The sequence below is a fragment of the Colossoma macropomum genome, unplaced genomic scaffold (assembly GCF_904425465.1).
Source record: "Colossoma macropomum unplaced genomic scaffold, Colossoma_macropomum, whole genome shotgun sequence".
Lineage (NCBI taxonomy): Eukaryota > Metazoa > Chordata > Actinopteri > Characiformes > Serrasalmidae > Colossoma > Colossoma macropomum.
In genome coordinates, this window is record NW_023494790.1 from 29,844,648 (window position 1) to 29,869,622 (window position 24,975).

At 38.0% G+C, this 24,975-nt stretch overlaps 1 protein-coding gene across 1 annotated transcript in view; it reads right to left on the reverse strand.

Moving 5' to 3' along the window:
• hectd2 (HECT domain containing 2) overlaps window positions 1-8,392 on the reverse strand; it is a 39,220-nt gene extending 30,828 nt beyond the window's left edge. Inside the window, exons 1-4 of the mRNA XM_036572998.1 lie at window positions 7,860-8,392; window positions 6,387-6,513; window positions 1,150-1,288; window positions 939-1,041 (exon numbers count right to left, since the gene is read on the reverse strand). Coding sequence (XP_036428891.1) covers window positions 939-1,041; window positions 1,150-1,288; window positions 6,387-6,513; window positions 7,860-7,937 — 447 coding nt within the window. The 5' untranslated portion in view covers window positions 7,938-8,392. The remainder of the gene's footprint in view (window positions 1-938; window positions 1,042-1,149; window positions 1,289-6,386; window positions 6,514-7,859) is intronic.
• Between the last annotated feature and the right edge of the window lie 16,583 nt (window positions 8,393-24,975).

Below are 24,975 nucleotides of genomic sequence, written 5' to 3' on the forward strand. Positions count from 1 at the left end.
GTACTCCAAATAAAAACAAATTTCAGTGTTTGCGTTTTACAAGCATAATCTGTTAATTACTCATTATTCATAAACTGCCACATTTTTATCATAGCTATGTTATATGTTAGCATATTGTATTTGTGTTGCATACCTGAACATCACAGGAAGCCAAAGTTGCTGTGAGTACAGAGATAAAGAGAATGGGCAGTTCAGTCAAACCATGAGGTCATCTGAGAACTGCTCATTGCTCATTGGGTAGTCTTGTTCCTTTTACCACGCAGAATCTCATAAAACCCTTCCAAAACTATCGAGGACCTTACTTACGGTCACAACGGGCAGTGACCATGAACCAATAAGGCAATGGCGGATACCAACGGTTGCTAAACAGTGAAATAACATGGCACTTGGTAGATTTTGATTTGCCATAATACAGTGACACAATTCACAGAAAACAATCACATTTCATCTTCATAAAAAATGTGGCATAATAAATATTCTATCCCCATTTGATTGGGTAAGTCTATGATACCTGTGGCGACATCCCAGATAAGGCCACTGCATTATCAGATTGGCGCTGCTAGCCCTTTTATATTTCATGAATGGAGATATGTGAAAAAAACCCTCCTGAAACTATCGAGGACTGGACCTCGAAGTCCTCAAAGTTAAGTACGGCCATGCTTTGGGAGCAGATTTTATTGGGAGGACAGATTGGAAGTGGTGGTAAAGAGTGGTCAAATTTAACACTGAGCTGATGTTATACTTTCTTTTCGACTGGAAATTAAATCAACAAAAGGGTGGTTTCTGACTTTTTTATGTGCATAGATTTAGATGGAAGTACTCCAGAAAAAGACTTTAAGCAACATGAAACAAATCCACCGAAATGACTATTACAACACTCTTGCCACACTAAAGCTTAGTGAAAAAAACTTTGGACTACATATTTGGGTCAAACACACCTTAAAGGCAGCATTGAGTTCCAAGAAGGAGTCAAATGTGGTCAAGTAGAAATCATGGACTTGCTTCCAATCACCTGAGATAGTCGCCTTTTCAATGTCTTCCCTGGATTCATCCAAACAAGTACAGTGAAGCATGGTTTAGTGTGAGTAAACTATGGCAAGAAGAATGAAAAGGGGTGTAATCAGAGGGTACTGAAAGTATGGTCCTTACTGAAACTCTTTGGCAGTTTTGGTGCGGATGGGTATGATGGGGTCTGAGGCAAAGCGAGCTTTAACTTCCGGAGGCAAGACGTCAATAGAGATCCGCTGCTTCTGTCTAACATCTGGACAGATCGGGGGGAGTTCTCTCACTGTAGACAAAAAAACAAACAAAAGAGTGTACAGTGCAAGGATACAGGCAGACATATATATATATATATATATATATATATATATATATATATATACATATATATATATATATACAAAATAGGCAATATGACAAATATCTGATGTAATATTACATAAATAAAATATAATGACATCACAATAATTCAAGATTGCAATTTTCATTTTTCTGAGGTTTGATAAGTTGGAACAGATAATGCACATGTAAAACATTTTAAAATGCTACCAAAAATTAGCACCATTATATTTTTTGAGATGGCACCAGTTCATTACCAGGTATCAGTACTGTACCAATATCAGCAGAAAATGCTGAATTTGATATCAAAAGGAAAAAAAAACTTTACTCCTGAAACAAAACTAGCCTCAAACAACACTCTGTGATATGATGTTGTTAGTTGTCTATTTCCTCTAGTAGTGTAGTGTTTGAGAAGTTTGAGCATCATACTTTTAGGTAGACTATAATCTTAAGTGAAGTGCTCGGTGGATCAGTATGTGCCAGTTATTTAAGGTTTCGATAACAGTATTGGAAAAGCGATTTACATTAGTAGTTTCAGTCATGTTTCAAATTAAAATGAAAACGCAGCAGACCCTCTCTAACTGTAGAGTCCATTTAATTTTGCTTTGTGTTCAAGACAGTGGACATAAACAAACTGCTATTCTTTTAGGGTTAGCATAGGCCTAACATGGTTCCAACTTAAATGGTGCAGAAGTTACCTTTAAGCACCTTTACAGGTACAAGAACGTAACTGCTGCTCCATTTAATGTGGAACACAAAATTCAAACAAAAATCAGTCAGTCAATAAATCAATCCATCAATCCATCCATCCACTTTAGATCCATTTAAGCATCTAAAACAGTTTAATGCACATTACTTTCTCATACCACAATGTTTTTTTCTCAATGTTTTATTGCTTATCATTACATCCCATTGAACACAGCCTGTTATGCTCACAAGGACTCCTGGGCTAAACCTCTTTGTAATCAAACATGCAGTTGGTCAGTGTTCTTTAAAAACAGACATACCCATGATATGCTCAAAAACGTATAACGTGACCTAAAGTATTACAATACCCACAATAACCAACACTCACATCAGCAATCTTGCAAAGCATTCAAAAATCTGCCATCTTTTATAACAAATTGAGAGTTACCCTGGACATGTTTTTCCATTACATAAATGGAAAAGAGGGTGTGTAAGTGCCAGGGCTTTCACTGTACAAAACACTGGTTCCTCTATCAGGAGCCTCTATGCATCCTGGTCTCCTGGTGACAATTAAGTGTTTTCCCAATCCACTAAACATTTTCTCTAGTTCAGCAGAAGCTCATCAAGCTTCAGCTCACGATCCTCCACAACATTAGAAAACTGCAAATGCTAGGACTCTACTGAAGAAAACACTAGGGCCAGAAGACAACACCTGACATTAATCAGTGACTGTGACATAGTCCAATAACACGGGTTGAGTCATGTGTAGATGGATGATTCCACAAGAAGAACAGACTGGATTCACATGAATAACATAAATTACATCAACACAATTTTGTCTTTCAGTTACAGGCGTAATGATGTAATATGTTTTGTTCATGTGGGAATGTGAATCAAGTAAATTCAAATGCATCATTTTTCAGTACAGTTTAGGAAAGTAACACTAGGGCTCGGTGCAGAAGTACTTTTATGATACCGACTGTCAAAAAATTCCATTTCAAAAAGCCAATAAGTGTGCTTATTCCAAAATCTAGACTCCTGATTTTCTGTCTTAAGTTACCTTCCATATCTGTGGTATTAAGATCAGTGCTGCTTAATTAGTCTGTAATCTGTTGTGGTTAATAAATGCACCCACTTCCATCTATTTTTGTACATTAACAGTGGTTTATTATTCTGGGATTTAGTTTTAGTATTTAAGTGCATATATAATGTTCTTATGGTTTCCTTAATTACAACTGCTTCTGTTTTTCTTTTCATTTTAAGTAATTTAAAACACACGTTTAAAGCATAAATTGACAAAAATAAACACAGCCATCAGTTCTCATCACTGTCCTCCAGCACAACTATCCAGAAAACTGCCCTCTTCACTCAGAAGTAGTCACCAATCAACGTCGGCTCAAGACACTATCATTAAACAAAATTACATGATGGGACTGCTCTCGTTCGCTTCGCTAGTTTGACCATCAAAGGCACACAAAGGACAGCAGCTACAGATACTGTAGAGTTCTGAGAAGAAACAACAACAGGCAGCAGACACGACAGAAGCTAGTGCTGGGCTATATCGTCTATATGCCTGTACACTACTCTCAGTGGCACATAACAATACTGATAACAAAAACCTGGTTAATTGCAATGTATGCTATTAGCCAAGGGCTTCAGATTGTTCTTTAAAAAGGAAATGTGTTTTCAAACTATTGGTGTTATTTGAAGTGAAGCAGAAGAGAACAAGGAAGTCCAATCAAAACAGGCTACGTAAAGACTCACTCATTATCTTCATTAATGTAAGCTTAGACAGTACTGTACAAAAGCCAGAGACCACCCATCATTTATTTCATTTTCAGGCAAAACCAGCCATTAAGCACAAGTTATTCATTCTGTCAGCTTTAGGGAAAAAGCAGAACAAACCGATTTAGCAGAAAATAACACAGAAGCCCCAGCAACAAAAAAATAAAAATCTATAATTTTTTCAGTATTTAGTGTGTCCAACTTTTGCCTTTATTACAGCTTCCACTCTTTTCAGGAGGACTGCTATCAGTTTTTCAAAGAAATCTGCAGAGATATTTTTCCACACATCCAAAGTCTTATAAGTTGGTTGCACTTCCTGCTTTTTACACCCAATGATGCTGAGGTCTAGACTCTGGGATGGTCAGCCCATTGTTTTGAGAACACCAGCAGCTTCTTTGTTTGATTTGCAGATGTTCTTTCCTCTGTTTTCTCAGTGATGGCTTCTTAACAACTACACATCCTTTCAGACTCATAGTGTTGAGTCGTCTTCTCACAGTGGAAGGATGGACAGAAATACCTGTGGATATTTTCAGATCTGAAGTAAGAGTGGAGCTTGATTTTCTCCTCTCTCTCAAAGACGGAACTTTTAAGTGCTGTTTACCTGATGTTGGCAGTTTTGGTGGTCTACCAGGTCTTGTTAGTAACATTTACATCATAACTAATAGTTTCTTAAACTCCAGTTTTGGAAACTTCTGTTTTCTTCTCTTATTTTCCTTTGGCTTTCCCCTTCCCCCCTTGCAATTATCTTATATCTAATCTCCTCAGAAACGTCTCCTGAAAAAATGAATAACATGAATAAATAATGGCCAATTTGAATGGAAATTAAATAAAGGGAGGGTGGTCTCTGTATATCACCTGATACATAAAATCATGATATATTTGGAAAATAATCATGCCATACAATGTTAGCAACACTGCACAGCTTCATCAAAAGCCCAGAATCATCAGAAGATAAGTGGGAACATGTGAATGGCCATTTAGGCCATCTTGCAGTAGCTTCAGTAGTGCTCCTTTCCTCACTCAGCCATGAAGGAGCAGCTTGGGCCTGATTAGCCTTCTAGCTCTTCTACAGGGTGCATTGATCCTCAAGTCTCCCACAGCATCTTTGATCTCAAGGACAAAGAAAGCGAAACACATCTGCTTCAAGTACTCAATTGTTCATTAATTCAAAGCAGCCGGAGGGATCACTTTGATATGCAATCAGGAGTTTTCTTTTTGTGTCTGTATTAAATGAGCTTTACCTTTAAAAGTGCACATGCGTGACATTTAAGGTCACGATGACCTTCAGGTGACGAATCCGCTAGTAGGAGCTTCTGTCTTTCTTTAAAAGACAAAACCTACCAGCTACCAGCTCAACTAAAGGTGGGCAATACTAGGATGTGTTATCTTTATAGTGATGAAATACACCACAATATGCTTTACTGAATACACCATGGCTAACATTAACTTCATATATCACAAAAACGACAGATTTAGGCAAATTATAAAGAGTCTGTAAACAGCAACGGCCAGCGGATAGTAACTGCATAAACAGCATAGTAACATTGGGCCTCATTCACCAAATGTTCTTAAGAAGAATATTTTTCTTAAAAGCCTCTTTCTCAGTTTTCACAAAGAGTCCGATGTTCATCAATGTTTTCTTATTTGGGATTTGTTTTTAGGTTAGAACAGAATCGACACATACTCTAGAGCACATGGTGCGATTTTTAAGAACACGTCATGAATCTGACATCGATGTTTTCTTAGGACCTTCCTTAAGAACAAATTTAAGAAAAAAATAGGAACATATTGGTGAATGAGGCCCATTGATCTGATTGAATGTCAGCCCATCATCTCATTTTATTTGTTTGTTATTTGCCTTCAGTTTGATTCTTCCAGCTTTTACTTCTAATTTTGTTAATGTTGAATTAAAAAAAGACTTTTTCAAAATGTGGCACTCATGTTTTGCTGGTGCATTTTGTCTATTCCAACTTGTTTACCAAACAAAAAAACAGTGAAAATGTATCAAGTATTGCAGTGTTATATTTGTGTCTTAGGGTGTTTTCACACTAGTTTTTTTCCGGACCCTGGACCGCTTGTTCTGCGAGTTACGTTTGGTCAAATGTGAAAGCTGTTTTCACAGAAGCAATCTCCGGTTCTCTTTGGTGCTGCACGTGTGGAAGCTATCCACTCCAGGGGCCAGGTGTGGAGTACCATGAATGGTTCATGATATCGTGGGAAAAGACTGTTATGGGCAGCGGAGGAGAGGTAACGCCTCATAAAGACACGGAGCAAAGGAGACAATCAAGCGGCAATGGCCACAACTCATAAAAACTCCCAATTTTTTCAGTATATAAACGAACATCACAGAAAAGTGACGTATGGAATTGCGCAATCGATCCACGCTTCAGATGGAATACTTGTGTGTGAAAGCAAACCAGCGATACTGAGCCCCTCCCCCAGACAAGCCCAGAATCGGTCCTGGGTGCGGACTCAGGTGTGAAAACACCCTTAAATCAACGTTCTTCACAATTTATTAGTGATAAATCTTGAACCAGCAAACCGAGGTAGCAGCAGGTGGCATGTGGTCTGACCTTGTCGGACTGCTGGTAAGAGGAGCTGAGTGGAAAGGCTGTGACTGCCCGACTCTCTCTTGTGGTTCAGGGTTGAGATGAAGCTTCCATATGAGGAGAAAGGTAGCTTCGGTCCACGATCCAAACTCTGTCAGGGGAACAAACCCATATTCAAACAAAATATACACACACAAGCTGAGACAATGCACTTGAATTATGACAAAAAAATACATGCCCCACAAATTACAAGTGTGGGATCTAACTTGAACACAGCAAATGGGTGGAAAACTCTAATTTACTTTGTGTGCCGCAGCACAGAGGACCACCTCAAAGCCTGAGATCGGTGTAGCACTGTGAGTAGGATGTGGGGCGTGACCAGGAGTGGTTTAATCAATTCAAAGGCCTCTAATCTCAGCATCACCGTTGGGGCAGATAAACAAAGCAATGCCTGAGGCAAAAACAGTGGAACACCAAAAAAGTTGAACCTTTTTCCCCTCGTTTGCCCTCATCAGATGCAGATATTCTGGATGCTGCCTTACATAACAAAATAAATCAAGTGTTAGCCAGATGGTTCCACCCTTTGGTTTAATCAGTAACACAAGTTTTATGCAGAAAAAACAGCAGTTTAAAGGGTGATGTATTACATAGCCAGGTCTTATAATGCTTTTAGAACATTTCTGGATAATTGAACTTAAAACATCCATGCATATGCACTTACGAACTCAAAGCAACATGAGTCAGTATAGTACATTGCAACACTACGAGATGTTACCTCACCCTAAGGATGTACCGATACGGTTTAACGTTTTTGGTGTGCCAATATCGATATCTGATATTTTTTTACGTATATATCTGCTGATACATAAACATTCATAAAACTAAAATAAATTCACTTACAGCTTAAAATATCATTAAAGAGAAATATACAATTTATTTCTGTAGTGTTAATGCAGTAAAAGGAATAAAATGCAGATATTTTAGCACTGTAGCCCACCATCACCAACACACTGCGCTCAACATCAACATCTGTTCAATGTTGTAATGTTTCTTTTAAGCAATTATCTGCTGATAATTATATGATTCTGATATTATTGCGCATCCCCACTTCACTCAGTCAAACTTCAGAAACTTCAGAGGCGTCTGTGAAACTTCTAACCATTTCATTTGTCCATCTGTGGAGAACCGAGTCTGAGGGACCCTTGCCAATGTTCCCTCACATTTTAAAAAGAAAGTGGTAAAAACGTTCTTTGGAGCAATACTAAAGAATAACCACTGTTAATGCAGTAAAAAACTTTCAGTTAAGTGAGTTACTACCTGCTGAACGTTAGAAGAACCAAAAGTGGGTTTCTACAGTGTTTTTATTTTCAACAGGACAGACGGGACTGACTAATAAAACTAATGTTAATTCAGTGAAGATCAGCAACAGCTTCTGAGGTGAAAAGTCACATTTTAAACAACTCCAGTCTGCACAAGAGCGAGGAAAGCCAGTCTTACATGGGTTAGAATGGGAGGAAGTCTGTCTCTGTCCCTGTCTTCTAGCGGGTAGTTATTCTCGCTCATCTTCAGACGCATGTCCTCCTGGGTGAAGACCACTTCTTCTTGCAAACACAGTCACATGGCTCGGATGGTGGAGGAAAGTCCGTGTTAATGTTAAAGTAAGGCGGAAAGCTCCGTCCTGAAGAACACAGTGCAGTAAACAGATGGAGCAGACAGACAGACAGGCAGGCAGGCAGACAGCTCGCAGCCGCGGCGGCGGAGATTCAGGCTTAGCAGGTGAGTTTTCGGACTTTCCAGAAGAAACTAGAAACACTACGATGTTCTCGCCATCCAGAGACGAAAATCCAGCTCCGTGTGAGAAAATAACCGAGAGCAGAGCGGAAAGCAGAGCGGACTCAGAGTCGCCGCTCACTTCAGACACTCAGCGGAGCGCTGCCCTGTGTGTGTGTGTGTGAGTGTGTGTGTTTGAGTGAGTGTGTGTGAGGCAGCTGCACGCTGGCGCCATGTTGGTGAGGAGGATGGAGCTGCTAAGGCTGCGTAAGAGTGTGAGAGAGTGGGCTGGCCTCTGTGTGTGTGTGTGTGTGTGTGTGTGTGGTGTGTGTGTGTGCGTAGCTAATGATTATAAGTGCACAGATTCAGATTGTAATATATAGGTTATACATGGGTAATATATATATACCCATATTGGCTATAAATAAATAAATATATATATATATATATATATATATATATATATATATATATATATATATCCAATTATCTTGCATGGCAAATTATGCCTATATTTCTTAAACGCACTTCAGTGTGTATAACTAATTGCATTTCATTTCATCCTTCTTTTTTTGGAGGAAACCAACAACGTAGGGAAAGGCTGGTGTGCGACTTTTTGAGTTATGAGCTATGTCATAATCAGAAGAATACATTTGACTCATAATATACAATCACCATAACTACATATCATAAATTTAGTAATACAATAAAATAAAACAAAAAATATAAAACACACATATATCAAAATTATGGTGGGGCACATGCCCCCCCAGCTTGAATGGGCATGATGCCCCTGATGGATGGATGGATGGATAGATAGATAGATAGATAGATAGATAGATAGATAGATAGATAGATAGATAGATAGATAGATAGATAGATAGATAATTAGAAAGGTAATTAATAAATGAACATAATTTAACCTCATTCTTTTGTGTGGTTAATCATGATTAATCAAGACCATTTGCTCTAATTTGACCCTACAGAAAGATTTCAAAGCAGTGCATTTTATTATAGCTGTATGAATAGATAAAATAAGATTGTTTTGTTTTACTATTTTTTTCTTGCCAGTTTTGCTTTTGTTACTTTCTGTCTTGTGAGCACTGTTCAGTATAGTCTGCTACAATTACAACTGTTGAATTACTGATATGTAACAATATGGATAAAAGCATTAGAAAATAGTGGTGTTAATGATTTATTGTGTCAGTCACAGTGAATCACTGGATCTCCTGGGCTTCAAAACACCTTTCACACCTGACCAAACGTACCAAACTCACAGAGCAAGTGGTCCTGGGTCAGGGAAAAAACTCTTGTGTGAAAACGCCCTGAGACACAAATACTGCAATACTTGAATACTTGATACATTTTCACAGTATCTGTCATACAAGAAGAATTTCTTAGTTTCCAAAAAGTAGTTGATATTTTATGAGCTGGTTAGAAGAGCACAGGTTTGTATATATATATATATATATATATATATATATATATATATATATATATATATATATATATATATATATATATATTGCTGTCCCCTCTTTCCATACCCTTTTTAACACATTTTTTGTAGTCAAGATATTACAGCACTTATCATTACATCACAGGTTAACAAATAAATTAAAATGGTTAACAACCATATTGTCACAGCTGCACTTTTAATGATTGTGCTTACAAATCTTTATAATGATGAAAATAAAAGTAGATTACAAAGTGTAAAAGAGTGTGAGCATTAATAAGCATCTACTGAAGGGAAATTCCTCTGAAGAAATCTGCATCATTCAATCATTGGGATGTTAACAAAGTCTTTCATAGTAGTTTGATGTGAAGCGGTTCATTGTAGAGAAACTTTCAGGCTCAGATTTCTTTACAGTGGTGGCAAAAGGAGCCAGGGGTCATGATATCTACAACACGAGTATAGCCGTTTAAATCACTGTCCCAAACCACCAGTGACCCTTACACATCTTTATATGCAACACGAGTTTGTACATGTAATGTTGATAAGGCTAAGATAGTGATAAATACAAAAAATGTGTTGTGGTTGGGTACCAATTTGCCTTACAAATAGTATTTTGGAAATTGTTTTATGCCAAAACCTTCTCAAAACTATTGTAAGACGATGTATCATAAATGAAACAATGTTTTCACAACAATTTGACTTAAAAACTTTTCATGAGGGAGTTTTTTAGGGGCATTAAACATTGGTTCCTATCACCATCACTGTGAACATTTCTTACTCCGTAAGTTTCTTTAGAACAGAACATTTCATATCTGGTATATGGCTTCACATATGTGGTTCTATATTTTTGAAAATGGCTCTGTACAGCACTAAAAAGGGTTCTTCTATTGTTAGGAGCTTGATATCGTAATAGCAGAACCTTTTTGATGCTATATAGAACCATATACAACACATGCTCCATCAGTCTGAAAAAACATTTCACTATGCAAAGAACCATTGAAGCATGCAATGGTTCTGTATAGAACTCATGGTTCTAAATAGAACCATTTATTTTATTTAGAAACTCTTGTAAAACCATCTTTTTAAGAGTGTACTGTTGTAGTTTGTTATATTTTGTTAATATTGCTGTATTTATTAGTAAGCCAGATAGTTCAAATACAGCAAAGGCAGACTGATGTGGATTTGCATTCTGTCTCAGGAGGTTATGAGGTTCTGTGCGTCAGCGGAGGCCCAGGAATCCCTCTGGAACATCCCCTAACCAACATATCTGCATGCAAGAGGCATCAGTTAGATGGCTCAGTGTGTACGTGGTTCATTCTACTGAATTGTTTAAAGTCAGAGTTGAAAAGACTTGGACTTTAGACTAAAATCCTTTTGCTTTTTCAATGATTATGTTTATTTTATTTAAATAATCATCAAACATGAAATCAATCATAACACTACCAAAACTTTACCAAACATTTTGGTAGTGACTGTTTACATATCAGCAGTGTAACAATTTGAGTAGAATCTTTGAAATATTTACATAAATTTCAGAACTTCTCAGTATTTGTTATTTGTTCCCTCTTTTACTTTAAAGACAGTGTGTACTTAAGCTCCACAAGTGCAAGTACCATATGTTTCGGTAGTGAAAGTTTTGAGCATAACTCAAAAACATTAGCCAGTACATGATTAGTAGGTATAAAACATGAAATCACAATATTTTCATCAGGTTTACTTGATTGAGGAAAAGAGGTATGAGAATTCTTGTTCCACACTGATTTTCAGACTTTGAGATATTTACTTCAAACCAAAGGGATCTAACTGCTCACTATGTGGCCATGAGGGACAGAGATGCAGTCTCACTTCCTGCTCTAAAATATTCCCTATAAATTATAACTTTTTATATATTTAGCTTATTAATATCTCTAATGTCTTGAGTTTAAATAGATCATAACATAATCCTTGTAAATATCTAAGATCTGAATACGATGTAATTGTTTTAAACTGTTTTTAAGTTTTATGGTGGCACTGCAGTTTGAACTAATTCAGCAGAATGCTGTATATCAGACAAACACATAGCACAATAACATACTGTATAAATCTTCTATACCAAAAGCTACATCAGCTGTACTGTGGTGGATCTGTTATTTTGGTGTCTTTCTTTCTGTTATATCATTTCTTTTTACATTATATGATAAAAACTGCTCTGGATAAACAGCGGAAAAGCTACAGCGCAGCAGTGAAGCCTATAGACACAGTATCAGAGCCAAAGGAATAATGAGAGCAGCACACAGGAAAATGCAGATTAGAGGGAGGAGTGTGAATCATGGATAGCAACAGAAGTGGGAAGAGTAATTAAGGCAAACAAAGGAAATAAACGAGATGCTTTGGTTTATTGAAACCAAGGGAGAAATGATCAGAGAGTTTTTACCACTGCGGCTTCTGTCAGATCTTTCTGTCTGCTAAAAATAAACACTATTCATACAGTTGTTTTATAAGATAATAGGCAAGTGTAAACAAGTTATCATCAACAGCAGTATTTTTCATATTTAGGTTAGAGGTGTGCAAAATATGATTTTTTATAGCTTTTTATGATAATTTTGCAGTAAGATTCTGGTCTAAATTTTTATTTTCCAAAGTCTTTCTTGACAGATTTACCACTGTTTTACCATCATTAACATCACATATAAAAACTCAGAAGACATGTTTAGGTCAACTGTTCATTTTGGATAATAAATAAAATGGTTATATTTGCAATTTAGACATTGCAACTATGCATTGCTATGTTCCTGTGCGTTTTTATAGTTTTGTTTTCAGCCAAATTGGCCAATGGACAATTTTTATTAGTCTTTCCAACCACAATTTGCCACACCTACTCCAGCTGGTCAACCTCTTCCCAAGTCCCTGACTGGCTGGATCAGATGTATTAGAGTGAGGTAATGGGCGGGGCAGCAAGGTAGTTCTCCAGGACCAGGGCTGGAGACCACTGGTGTAAACTAAGGGAACATATGACATGCACTAGCAGCAGCACTTTCTATTAGCCAGAGTCACTTTATCACTATGTAGATACAACATTGTTCAATCTTTAAATGGGCAACCTGGAATTTTAAATTCATTAAATTTAATGCCTCTAAAAGCTTTAAATTCATAAACACCCATTTAAATAATAAAGTGCTACATCGAAAGCAACAGGCAACTGACTGTTTAGCACAATGAGTCATGCAGAAATACGCTATGGAATTTTGATGTAATTGTAGCAGTAGCATTCAGGTACAGAGGCAGTGCACTTACCTGTCTCACGTTATTGACATCATAAAACTGCAACATAGATCAGCTAAAATAAAAAGAATAAATTGGCTGATTGCTTGTTCAAAAAAATAAAAAATCCGCTGACCAGCGAAAAAAGAGAAAAACATTATTACTCACATGTTGGTCTTTGGTGGCTTAGATGACTTCTAAAAATGTCTTCTTAGGAAAAACAGCATTACACAAGACATGAAACAGGATAGACAGACGAGACATGAGATGCAGCAGAGGAAAAGGAGATAATCAGAATTTAGCTGAAGATAAGTGACCACAATGTGTGACTTTATTGAGCTCTCTACTAAAAACCTGGAGGAGACACACACCAGATTCCTGGGCTCTTATTCTGAGGAGAAGTATCTGAGCAGCTGAAGACTTGAAGGGGAACATCATTGATTTTTCAAAATTTCTGCATAGTTAAAGGGTTGAGCCTTAATGGTTAAACAAAGGCAGTCAGAGTGATTTGATGTGAAATGCTTCCTTCTAGAAACACTAAATCTGAATTGTTCACAGTGGTGGTGATAGGAACCAGACAAAGTGTTTAATGCCTGAGGAGTTTAATGCCTCTAAAAGCTCCCTCACAGAAAGTTATATGAAATGGTGCTGAATTCACTGCCTGATGTCTGACACATTGTTTTATGATAGCTTTGCAATAGGGTTTTGGTCTAAAACATATTTTTATTCAAATCCATTCATGGTAGAGAGTGTAAGTCAAAATAGTTCCCAAAGAAAATATATTTTTAAAATTTACCACAATTTTACCTTCATGAACATTATATATAAAACTACATGGAGGTTCACTAGTCATTTTGGACAGTAAATGCAATGGCTAAATTTGGGTTGGATCTTATCACTGCCACTGTAAAGAAGCTTTTATTATTTTTCTTTCCTATGGGCAATCTTGGCCTTTTCTGATCATCTACCCCTAATTTTGGATAATATAATATTCCCAGAGATGGTAGCTCTACAGTACATTCTGCTCTAGAGCTGATACACACACTCAGCCAGCAGGTGGAGAGGGAGACCATAGTTAGATGTGTTTCACCCAGACCAGCGGATGGCAGGCCACTCCAGGAATAAGCTGAACACTGCCTGGCAGAAAATCAGTTTGTCAAAGTTTTTTAATGCTGCCAGCAAGATCACTGGCAAGCAGCAGATATCACCTTTGGACATCTTTAATAAATATGTATGGCAAAGGGCAAATAACATCATTAGTAATTCCTCCCATCCTCTCTGTGATGAATTTCTGCTGCTCCCATCAGGTAGAAGGTGCAGACTCCCTAGGGCCAGGTGCAATAGACTGAAGAAATCCTACATAGTATGTGCAATAAAAGCTCTCAACTGTAGAGAATAATCATGAGCTTTTTGATCCAGCTTCTGTTGTATGTCCTTGTTCTTATTGTTCACTTAGTTAACAGTGGTGGGGGCGGGGGGCGGTAGACGTCTGTAGTTTGTGTACTATTTTACTATTTATTATTCTTTACGTTTGTTTATTGGAGCCATGCTGCAAGACAAATTATATGCCTAAAGGTGTATGTCTAAAAGTGCCCAGACCAGTGGGCTCCAGCCCTTGTCCTGGAGAGCTACCCTCCTGCAGAGCCTTGTTTCAACCACAATTTGCCACACCTGCCTCAGCCAATCAACCTCTTCCCAAGTCCCAGATTGGCTGGATCAGATGTGTTAGAGTTAAATAATGGGTGGGGCAGCTTATTGGATACAGGTTGGAACTAAACTCTGCAGGAAGGCAGCTCTCCAGGACCAGAGCTCTACCGGATAAGTGACATAGCAACATATTGTCCATGTCCACCAGAAGGTCCCCTAACAACTTTTGGTTGATCTTTCTGTCATGTTGTCTAAGATGCTTGAGTGAGATGACAAAAAACTGGTTAATCATGTCTCAAAAATGAACATATGCCAAAAAAAATGGAAAATAAAATAAGATGAGGTGAAAAAGCAAAGATTTTTTTACACTTAATGATATGCTGTTCATTTTGGTTTATTTTAGTTGGAAAACAAGACGTAGTTGACCCTTGTTTTGTTTCCTGATATTTGGTAGTGAATTTGCCTCATGTGACCCCTGCTTGTGATGACTATAAGTATTGGATTTGCTCTAATAAAACTGCTCTGCACATGCAACCTGCATACAAAACGAACTGGTTTGCTACTGTTTTATAAACAGATTTAGGATTCATAACTTAGAAATGTTTTGTTCTGCCTCTGAATTTAAGGCTGCTATGATATTATGAGAACATTTTTCTGTAAAATGAGAAATAAATCTGAGGAGCAAAGTAAAAAATGCTGTTGGATTAGAAAAGGCTAACGTCACCTAGACAATTGGCCAGAAATTATTCTCTCTGCTTTTATTTTCAATTTGTTTACAACGTGTATAGAGTATGGGGTAGATGGGAGGCCCCCAGAAAAATCCTGCTCAGGGCACCCAAATGGCAAGAGCTGGCTCTCAGTACCTTTTGGATGAGTTGGAGTGTGGTTTGTGATCCAGAAGTAATCATCCAACATCAGTGCTTGATCGCACTAATGCTCTTAGTCCTATTAATTAGATCTTAGGTTAGATCTTAGTCTGCAGTAAAGGGGGGACAAACTCCCTCTTAATACCTTTGATTTCAGAAGAAACATCAGATGAACAACTGTCAACAAACTTTTGGAACAGTCATGGTCAGGTTTGGTATAATGGTGAAAGGTTTGTTTTACTAAATGTAATTAACAGTAGGAGCAGTAAGTAACTGGACACTGACAATATTGGCTCTGTACTCCAGCACGTTTGAAATGAAACAGTGACTAGGTTACATTTACAGCATTTAGCAGATGCTCTTGTCCAGAGTGACTTACAAAAGTGCTTTGTTGTTCATTTAGAGAATGTATCCTAGCTAGTACAGATAGGTTTTAGTCCAAACTACCACTGGGCTAAGACACTACCAGAAACAAAAGCCAGTGTTGATGCTTAGAAAGAAAGATGCAAAATACAGAATGAAGTCGTAGCATAAGTGCAATACAGTACATTTCTAATAGTGCTAGATTAGTGTTCCTTTTAAGTGCTCCACAAAGAGATGGGTCTTCTGTCAGCATGTGAAGAAACCGAGAGACTCTGCTGTTCAGACAGCCAGTGGAAGTTTGTTCCACCACCTGGGTGCCAGGACAGATGCTTGTCTTCCATGTGTCTTGAAGGATGGCAGATTAAGCTGAGCCGTACTTGAAGCTTGAAAGGTTTTGAGGTTTAAGTGCAGTTTGGAAGCTTTAATTTGAGGATTATTTACATTAGCATTAAGCAAAACATTTAGGAATCACGTTTTCTACATACCTGCCCAATGACAGCCGGGATAGGCTCCAGCACCCCACCGCGACCCAGAAGGATAAGCGGTTTAGATGATGTATGTATGTATGTATGTATGTATTTATATTTTCTACATACTCCCCCATTATAGGGAACCATAAGTAATAGGACTGCTCAGATGTTTCTTGGTCAGCTGTGTTATACCACCATTACGTCACACATAAAGGAGGTGCAGTTTCAGTAAAGCAGGCCATCACAAGCCTGAAAAATCAAGAAATATAAACAAAGTTATAGATTAGTCAGAGTCATGTATTTAATGCATTGTTAAGAAGCCAGAATGCGGTGGTGAGATTAGCATTAGCAGACAACATAGCAGACTAGGGAAGACCACAGTAACCAATAAATACGTTAATCATGCCTGTTAAACAACACCACTAATACACTAGCATAGCCTCTGATGGTTTATTAGAAGAGTTGATGAGCTTGCTGATTTTATTTTTACAGTAGCCATAAAATGCCATGTTTGCCTATTTTGGAGCAGGTTGGCAGTTGTGTCAGCTTACAGTGTGTGAAAAAGTGTATAAAAGTCTGTAGAGTTTTGGCATAAAGTCTTAAGGGCAAATGAGAGGACGATTAGCTTGTACCAGAGTGATGGAAAGAGGAAAATGAGAGCAAAAAAAACCCAAACTTCTTCTGATTCATGATCCAAAGCATCCCACCTGTGACTGCCAGTGGAGCGAAGTTGCTCATCTTTATTGATGAGGCGACTGCAGACAGCAGCAGCAGCAGGGTATATTCTGGGGTGAACAGAGACATCTTAACAGCTCAGATCTAACCAAATGCCTCAAAAAAGTTATAATACATCTGCTCCACAAATTCAACATCTCCTAAACTCAATGCACATGCCTGGGGGTTTTAGGCTACTGCAGGTTGTTTCTCAGTGTTTTGTTTGAAAACACTACCCCTTTAAAAGGGTTTCAGGTTAAATTGTCTCTGAAAATTTGGCAGTGAATGGTCCTAGTACTAAATACATAACCCTGAGTTATGGTATACATGATCTAAAAATGCTCCAGTGTCTGAGTATAGCATTAGCATGACACCAGGTTTGTCTCATGGATTCTCTTGAGGACATCACCATGGCAACTTTTGCTGCTCAGGTCAGGATAAGTTCGAGATTTTGAATCAAAAACAGCTCTTGGACCAATCCGGGTGAAACATTTGACCAATCAGGGACTTTTCTTCATAATGTTTGTGAAGAATGTCACCGTTATTCTTTAAAAAATAAGTGCCACGTGGTTCAGATGATTGGCTGTTCACCACAAACATCACGCTTAAGATTAATCACAGCTTGAGTATCAAAACTTAGGTTAACAGAGAAAGTTGCAACTCCATTCAGAAAAGCTAACCACGGTTTCATTTGTTTGATGACACTCTGTTGTGTCATTTCATTTTGCGCTGTAAAATTCTTCTTATATTTATGGCGGCAAAGAACACACTACATGCATGTCATAGGCTCCAGATCTGCCATTGATATACACATGTTGATAGTTGCCCCTGATAAGTCGTTTACTTCAGTGACTGGCAGGTAAGTGACAACACTAATCTTAACACTCTATGACAGACTGTTCTCTATAGTAACTGACAGAAGTACAGGCAAAATTCAGGCTTAGCACAGTTTGCACAGTCTAACCTGGTCTATTACTTGTTAATGACATTAGCCTCATAGCTCCAGTGCAAAAGTAAAGAAGCAAACTTCAGACATCAAACACATAATGGCTGATCAACTACATTTGGGGTAAAGGGAAGCTGAGTAAGTCAAATTTTTTCTCTTTTTTTTTGGTAGAATGTAAAAATGGGGTATGAAAACTACACCTCGAATGCAGTGCTTGTAAGTGAAGAAAAAACTCAAAAGCAAATGCATGAAAATGACTCAGGCACCAAAACAAAGTGCCAAACAGGCCACAAAAATAGGCTGTGATGTCAAAAAGTGCATGGTGAGATAAAGAGATGTGTGAACAGACATTTCAGTCAACAGGGGTTCATCAGTGTTACACAGTGACAATGTAGAAAGCAAATAAATACAAAGGTTATGTATGGGAGTCACTTCTGGTATACTGTGTGCTTTACCAATGGCACTGTCATGGGAGGGCCAGGGGAGCCACGGTCACCCTGATACAATCACTGCGCAGTATGCAATTCCTTAACTCTCATGTTTAACACAGTGTTCAGTCTATATACCACAACAGCATAATAGAATTCCTGAAATTCAGTTACTGCTTTTGGTTTTGCTGTGCCACCTCACGATTTTCAGTTGCCCTGTCTGGCCACACCTATAAAAAAGTTCTGGGGACACCCTATGCTTTACACTAGTATTGTTTGTTTTGTTTGTATTGTCTTGTATTGTTTGTGAGTGTGTTTTTGGAAATTCTGCCGACCGTGAGATGCCGTGAGTTTATTTTCCCTCATGGCTAAAGAGTCTGCTCACTGCAGGCCAAGAGCCTGCACTACACTAGTGGTATTCTGTGTTTTCCTGATGGGTTGATATCACAGTTTAAAGGATTCTAAAGGTTTAACAGGTGTTCTGGGACTGATTCCAGATGCACCTGATGGTTTTCTAATGGAATCTAAAGGTGCCCTATAGGAAACTAGAGGTCTCTAATGGTAACCATAAAGCCAATTCACTGGCCGAGAGATTTTTCCTCACGCCTAAGGAGTTTGCTTGCTGCCAGCCAAGAGACTTTACTTCACGGCTTAGGGAGTTTGCTCTGGTGCTCGCTGAGAGACTTTACTTCACGGCTAAGGAGTTTGCTTGGTGCTCACTGAGAGACTTTACTTCACGGCTAAGGAGTTTGCTCTGTGCTCGCTGAGAGACTTGCCTTCACGGCTAAGGAGTTTGCTCTGTGCTCGCTGAGAGACTTTCCTTCACGGCTAAGGAGTTTGCTCTGTGCTCGCTGAGAGACTTTACTTCACGGCTAAGGAGTTTGCTTGGTGCTCACTGAGAGGCCTTACTTCATGGCTAAGGAGTTTGCTCTGTGCTCGCTGAGAGACTTTCCTTCACGGCTAAGCAGTTTGCTCTGTGCTTGCTGAGAGACTTTCCTTCACAGCTAAGGAGTTTGCTCTGTGCTCACTAAGATACTTTCCTTCATGGCCAAGGAGTTCACCCTGCACTCGCTGAGAGACCTTACTTTACAGCTAAGGAGTTTGCTTGGTGCTCACTAAGAAACTTTCCTTCATGGCTAAGGAGTTTGCTCACCTCCAGCAGCAAACTTTGGTTCCCTAAAGAACCTTTCAATTTATGTTATTTTAAAGAAGCATTTTTGCAAATGAGAGTGTGAAGAATCTTAGTAAAAGTTCTGTTCCAATTAAATGTTTTCATAGAACGGTACTAACAAAATCAGAACGGCCCAAGCCAGGAACTGTTTTTAGTGGATACAGTATATTAGCACATATGTTCATACTTCCCACTCCCTCTTGCTCTGAGCATACCATGTTCTCTGTCAGTCAGAGGAAAAGTCCCAAAGTGTAACCTGAGTGAGTGCATAGTTGCCCGTGCCTCTGTGCCCAGCACTGGAGAGCGTGGCTCAGACAGTGTTGGCATTTCTGCACTGTTGATGCCATCCTGCTATATCGGCCTCTGTCAGCCTGACATTAAGACTAGCTACAGAGCTTAACACTCAGCTTTACTGTTTGATCTGTTTATGGCTTCAGATTACCACGCTGCCGGATCTGAAACTGGACCATAACGTTTTAATTAACAAGACAAGCTTAACAAGTGTTTCCATGAAAGTGAGCAAGTGTTAGACTGTCCACAGCCAACCTTGGGGGTTGTTCGGGCTATGCTGTTCTTGTGAGCCTAGACTGTACAGTATGTGCAGACACAGTCAGCATGGCTGGTCTTTTTACAACATGGCAAGGCATCCGTGTTCTTGGCTGTGGCGGCATGCAAAAGAGGTGCTTGTTCTGACGAGTGCTTTGCGAGGGTCTGTCTTGTGTGAGTTTAATGTGAAACAAAAGAAAATAACCACAGTCATGGGACAAACACAGTTAATACCGGAAAACAAAAGACAGGGAAACTATAATGGGTTAAATTATGTAATAAATCAGCAGATGTTGATCAGTAAAGCATCCCACACTTTTAATGAACTGAAACAGGAAGAAAGTGTGATATTTTTTCTTTCCTGTTTGGGAGCATTTCTCTCCTTCTAACATACATTACCACCAGGGACAGAAGGCTGAGAGAAACACTTCGAATAAACTGAACACATTTTGAATGCTCTCAATATTGTAGCTTCAGCTCAACTTGATGACACTTTTTAAAATATGGCATAGCATAGTCCAAAACCTTTGGTCATGGGCTCATATCTCACATGAACAAATTAATACAGTATTCTTTTCCAGTAGTTTCATTTTGATTAATATTTCTTGTTCATAGATTTTTGTCCAGATCTTTTATCAGTAGTTTTTCAACCCTTAGCCACTGTGTAGTACTATACTCTTAATGGAGATGTTAAGGGAGCATAATTTGTATTTTATTAATTAAATGATTGTTTAATATTGTATTGTTCTTATTTGTACTTTCTTGTCAAGATAAATATAACAAAATATAACACATTTCAATCTTTTTTTTTTACATTTTTTCTTTTACCGTAAATGTACTTGTACTTGTGTTCTTAATACTTAGTACTTAATGCTTGAATGGTTCATTGCCTGATGAATTGTTTTTTCAGATTAATAGAGAATGTGTTGTATATGGTTCTATATAGAATCTTTTTGAAAATGGTTCTATATAGCACCAAAAGGGTCTTCTATTGTCAAAATGTCAAGCTTAACATACACTTTGTTGTTTTTGTGAACCTCTGCTTTAAAGAACTGGTAAGCAGCAATGACTTCAGCCAAACCGTTGCTCTAACTGTTGATCAGCCCCGATCACACTGACTTGAAGGATTCTTGTCCCATTCCTCATTACAGAACTGCTTTAACTCTGTTGTGTTGGTGGGATTTCTTGCATGGATGCCACACGTTAGATTCTGCCTCAACATTTCTATTGGATTAAAGAGTGGACTTAATTTCTGTCTCAGCCATTCCAAAATGCAACATATTTCTTTAACCACTCTTTGAAGAATATCTGGTGTTTTTAGAGTCATTGTCTTTCTGCAGGACCCACCTTTTGTTGAGGTTTAGTTCATGGATGGACATGAACTTAATATTCTGCCCTAACATTCTTCTGTAGAATTTCCCAGAATTCATTGCTCCATCAAATAATGGCATGCTGTCCTGATTCAATAACAGCAAAACAGGCCCAAATCATGACATTGTCACTGTTTCATAACACTTTTTTGGTAGTCATCTGGCTCATTCAAGTAGTCTTTCTGCATGCTATAATTTCATACATACTATTCTTATTCAGTATTTACCTGCTTGTAGACTCATGAACATTGGCAATAGCCAGTGTAAGAGAAGCCTGCAGGTCCTTAGATGTTACCCTGGGGTTCTTTGTGATCTCCCAGAATATTCTATGCCTGAGTCTTGGAGTCATTTTTATTGGCTGACCACACCAGGGAAGGGTAACTATGGTGTTGAATTTCCTTCATTTGTACACTATCTGCCTGACAGTGGATTGGTGAAGTCCAAACTCATTAGAAATTCAGAACGTCTTCCAGCCTAATGAGTATTGGCAAATTTTTCTAAGGTCCTCAGAAATCTCATTTGACTGAGATGTGGCATGCACTAACAGTTGTGTGTGATAAAGACCAGTTTGGTGATGAAGGTTGATGATTTTAAACAGGATAGGTTCAGCCATACTCACATCTGATTGTCATCCAATTGATTGAACCTCCTAACCCTAATTATTACCTATACCAAACTGATAATTCTAGAGGTTCACATACTTTTTTGTTTCTTTTTGTTCAATAAATGGATGTAAAACTATATGAATAGTTGTGTTACTTGTTTTATTGTTTTTTTGTCTATTGTCATTGCTTAAATGGAGATCTGATCAAATTTCAGGTAGCATTCATGTAGAAATTCACAAAATGATAAAAGGTTCACAAACTTTCAAGCAGCACTGTACATATATTGTCACTGTATCTCCAACATGGTAGCTTTAGTGGAGAAGGACAAAAACAGTAACTTGTAATAGAAGTTAATGTAACAAGTTATTTTGGAGCAATTCTGTTGGTCCGTTCTTTATGACAATACAAAAAGTAACTAGAATTTTCAAATTTCAAAGGTTTTTGCATGACAATGAAAATATGTCACTGTTGTGAGAACAAAACCTCGTATCTCCAAAATGCTAACTCCACAGGAGAAGGAAAAAACACCTTACTTTTAATGTACGTCAGTGTAACCACACATTTTTCCAAGTAATTTGGGCCATTTATTTTTTCAAATTCAACATGACAATTTTACACAATGTAAAGGGCAACAGGCATTTTCAAATTGTGTCAAAAACTGAAAAACAACAAAAATGAAGTTAAAAGGTTTTGTTACGACAGAAGAGATATGTACGTGTATGTAAGGGAAAATATGGGAAAATGTAACGGATTATTAGTCTTGTCAGAATCAGTTGTGCGTGTAAACGTGCCCAACTGCAAAACTCACATACAAACTCATCTCCAGCAAGATGGCTAAAAATGTTGCAACTGACTCCAAAAAGCACCTAAGCACACAGTTTCACACAAAGCACATTTATCTTGGAAGTTAGTGTGTTTCTTATGAAAGTTGTTTATATGACCCAGTTTGAGGAACAAAGTTTGGTTCCAGATTTTTCCTGGACGCTTCTAGACACCACATTGATTTGTTAAATTCCATCACGGCACACTGGATTTAACTTAATGAAGTATTGATTAGCCAAACCAGGTGTTGAATGATAACTACAAGTAATACTGGGCTGCCACAAAGAGAAGATTGGAAACAGGTAAATAAGCACATTGACACACATAAAAACACTACCTATTGTATTAATGCAATTTGTATTTATTCTAATAATTAGATAAAGTTCTCATTGTAATTCTCTTAGGTGTCTAACCTCCTCAGTCTCCAGACGCTTTAAATTCACTAGGAAACATTTTCTTGTCCCTACTAAATAATATGTGATTTTTTGTTCACTGTGAAACATATTACATTCAGTGTCTAGTATCCTGGACATATGGACTTAGATGTTTGAGTTTTTGAAAAATAAACATATTTATTATCAGTAACATAAGACAGAAAGCAAGCACTGTTTTCTGTATGTACAGTTGCATGAAAAAGTTTCTGAACTCTTGGAGCTACCTAGACTTCTGCATGAGCTGCTCCTAAAATATAAAATTATTTTCAATATAAAATGTTCCCTAAACGCCATGGATTTGCATGTTATTTTAGAACCCAATTTTTAACTCAAGGAGTTTTTTCATTTGTTTTCTCAAGATCTCAAGTTATTTATTTCATAATTACATCATAAGACACAACATACGATCTTGTTCTTTTTGAGATCTTGAGACATTTATGCCATTACCACAGTGTTATATGCAGTGACATCTCAAAGGTGTGTTATCTCAATAAAACATTGTCTGTTATGTCATGATAATGAGATAAATAACTTAAGATTTTGAGAAAGCATGTTTTGCCATGATAATGATATGATTATCACAGGATATAATTTGTTTTAAAACATGCATATACACACAGTGCATTTTTAAATGGTTACTTTTTGTATTTATTTTGGCATTTATGAACTAAAATGATTCATTATTTTTCCCTCCTTTACAAGATAATGTGATGCAGTGGAATGACGTGCCTTCAAGTAGGCTGTAGCTGGGGCCACCAATTGTCCTGTAGAAGTAATACAAGATGTGCATGATTCAACAGGATTGTCCCGTACTGAATGTTTTTGTAAGCATACAGATCATTCTGTTCATTTCTGAGCACTCATAAGCAGAGCCTGCAGCCTGCCAGACAGTGTGACGACTTCTGATGATGTAGCGTCCATCCATAGGCCTGATTTGGAGGTGATGAAGTAAGAATGTTGGTCACAGCATGTCCTGTGTCTTGTGAAAGTTTAAGATTCCTCTTAGCTTCCTCTGTTACCTCACATGATCATCTGAGAGAACACAGCTTCGTCTTACCCCTCCTTAATCCCACATGGTGTATACAACTTTTACATTTTGTTTAAAGGGCCCATATTCTATTTTTAATATGTATATCAATGGATCATTTAAAAAAACAATAAATAAATATGAAATATGTAGAGTAATGAGTCTGGGCTGAAAATGTAGTGAGTAAAAAGTACAGATTTTTCTTTTGAAAGGTAGTGAGTGGGTGGCGCTAAACTGCTGCAGCCAGGCTTCCAGAGGTCATCAGGACAGTCCACAGTGCTTCACGAATCATCTGCAACGAAGAAACTAGTGCTGGACTCTTGGGAAATGTGTTGCTAAATAAAATGTTTGTTGAGTAATGATTTACAGTCCAATGGGAAAATGAGCTAAATAAAAAGGGGACAAACAAGCACTTCAATTGACAGACTGGGTTCAGGAGAACACCAAGACCTGCCAACACATGCGGCAAAGTCTTCAATGAGACAAGCCCTCAAATCCTCTTAGTGACAGGAATGTGCGTTCTCCACACAGCCATCAGATCCAGTGCTGCAGAAATGCCCTCGCTGCTGCGGCCAGTTGTCTTCAGTTTTTTTCACAGAGGCATTGTTCCTCACATACCACATAAGCATTTTCATGCACCAGTGTTTAAGCCTCTTCATTTGAACTCTCCTCTCCGTCCCTCCACATTCTATAAATAACCTGTCAGCTCTGAAACGTAACGTCAGCTGGACACATTGT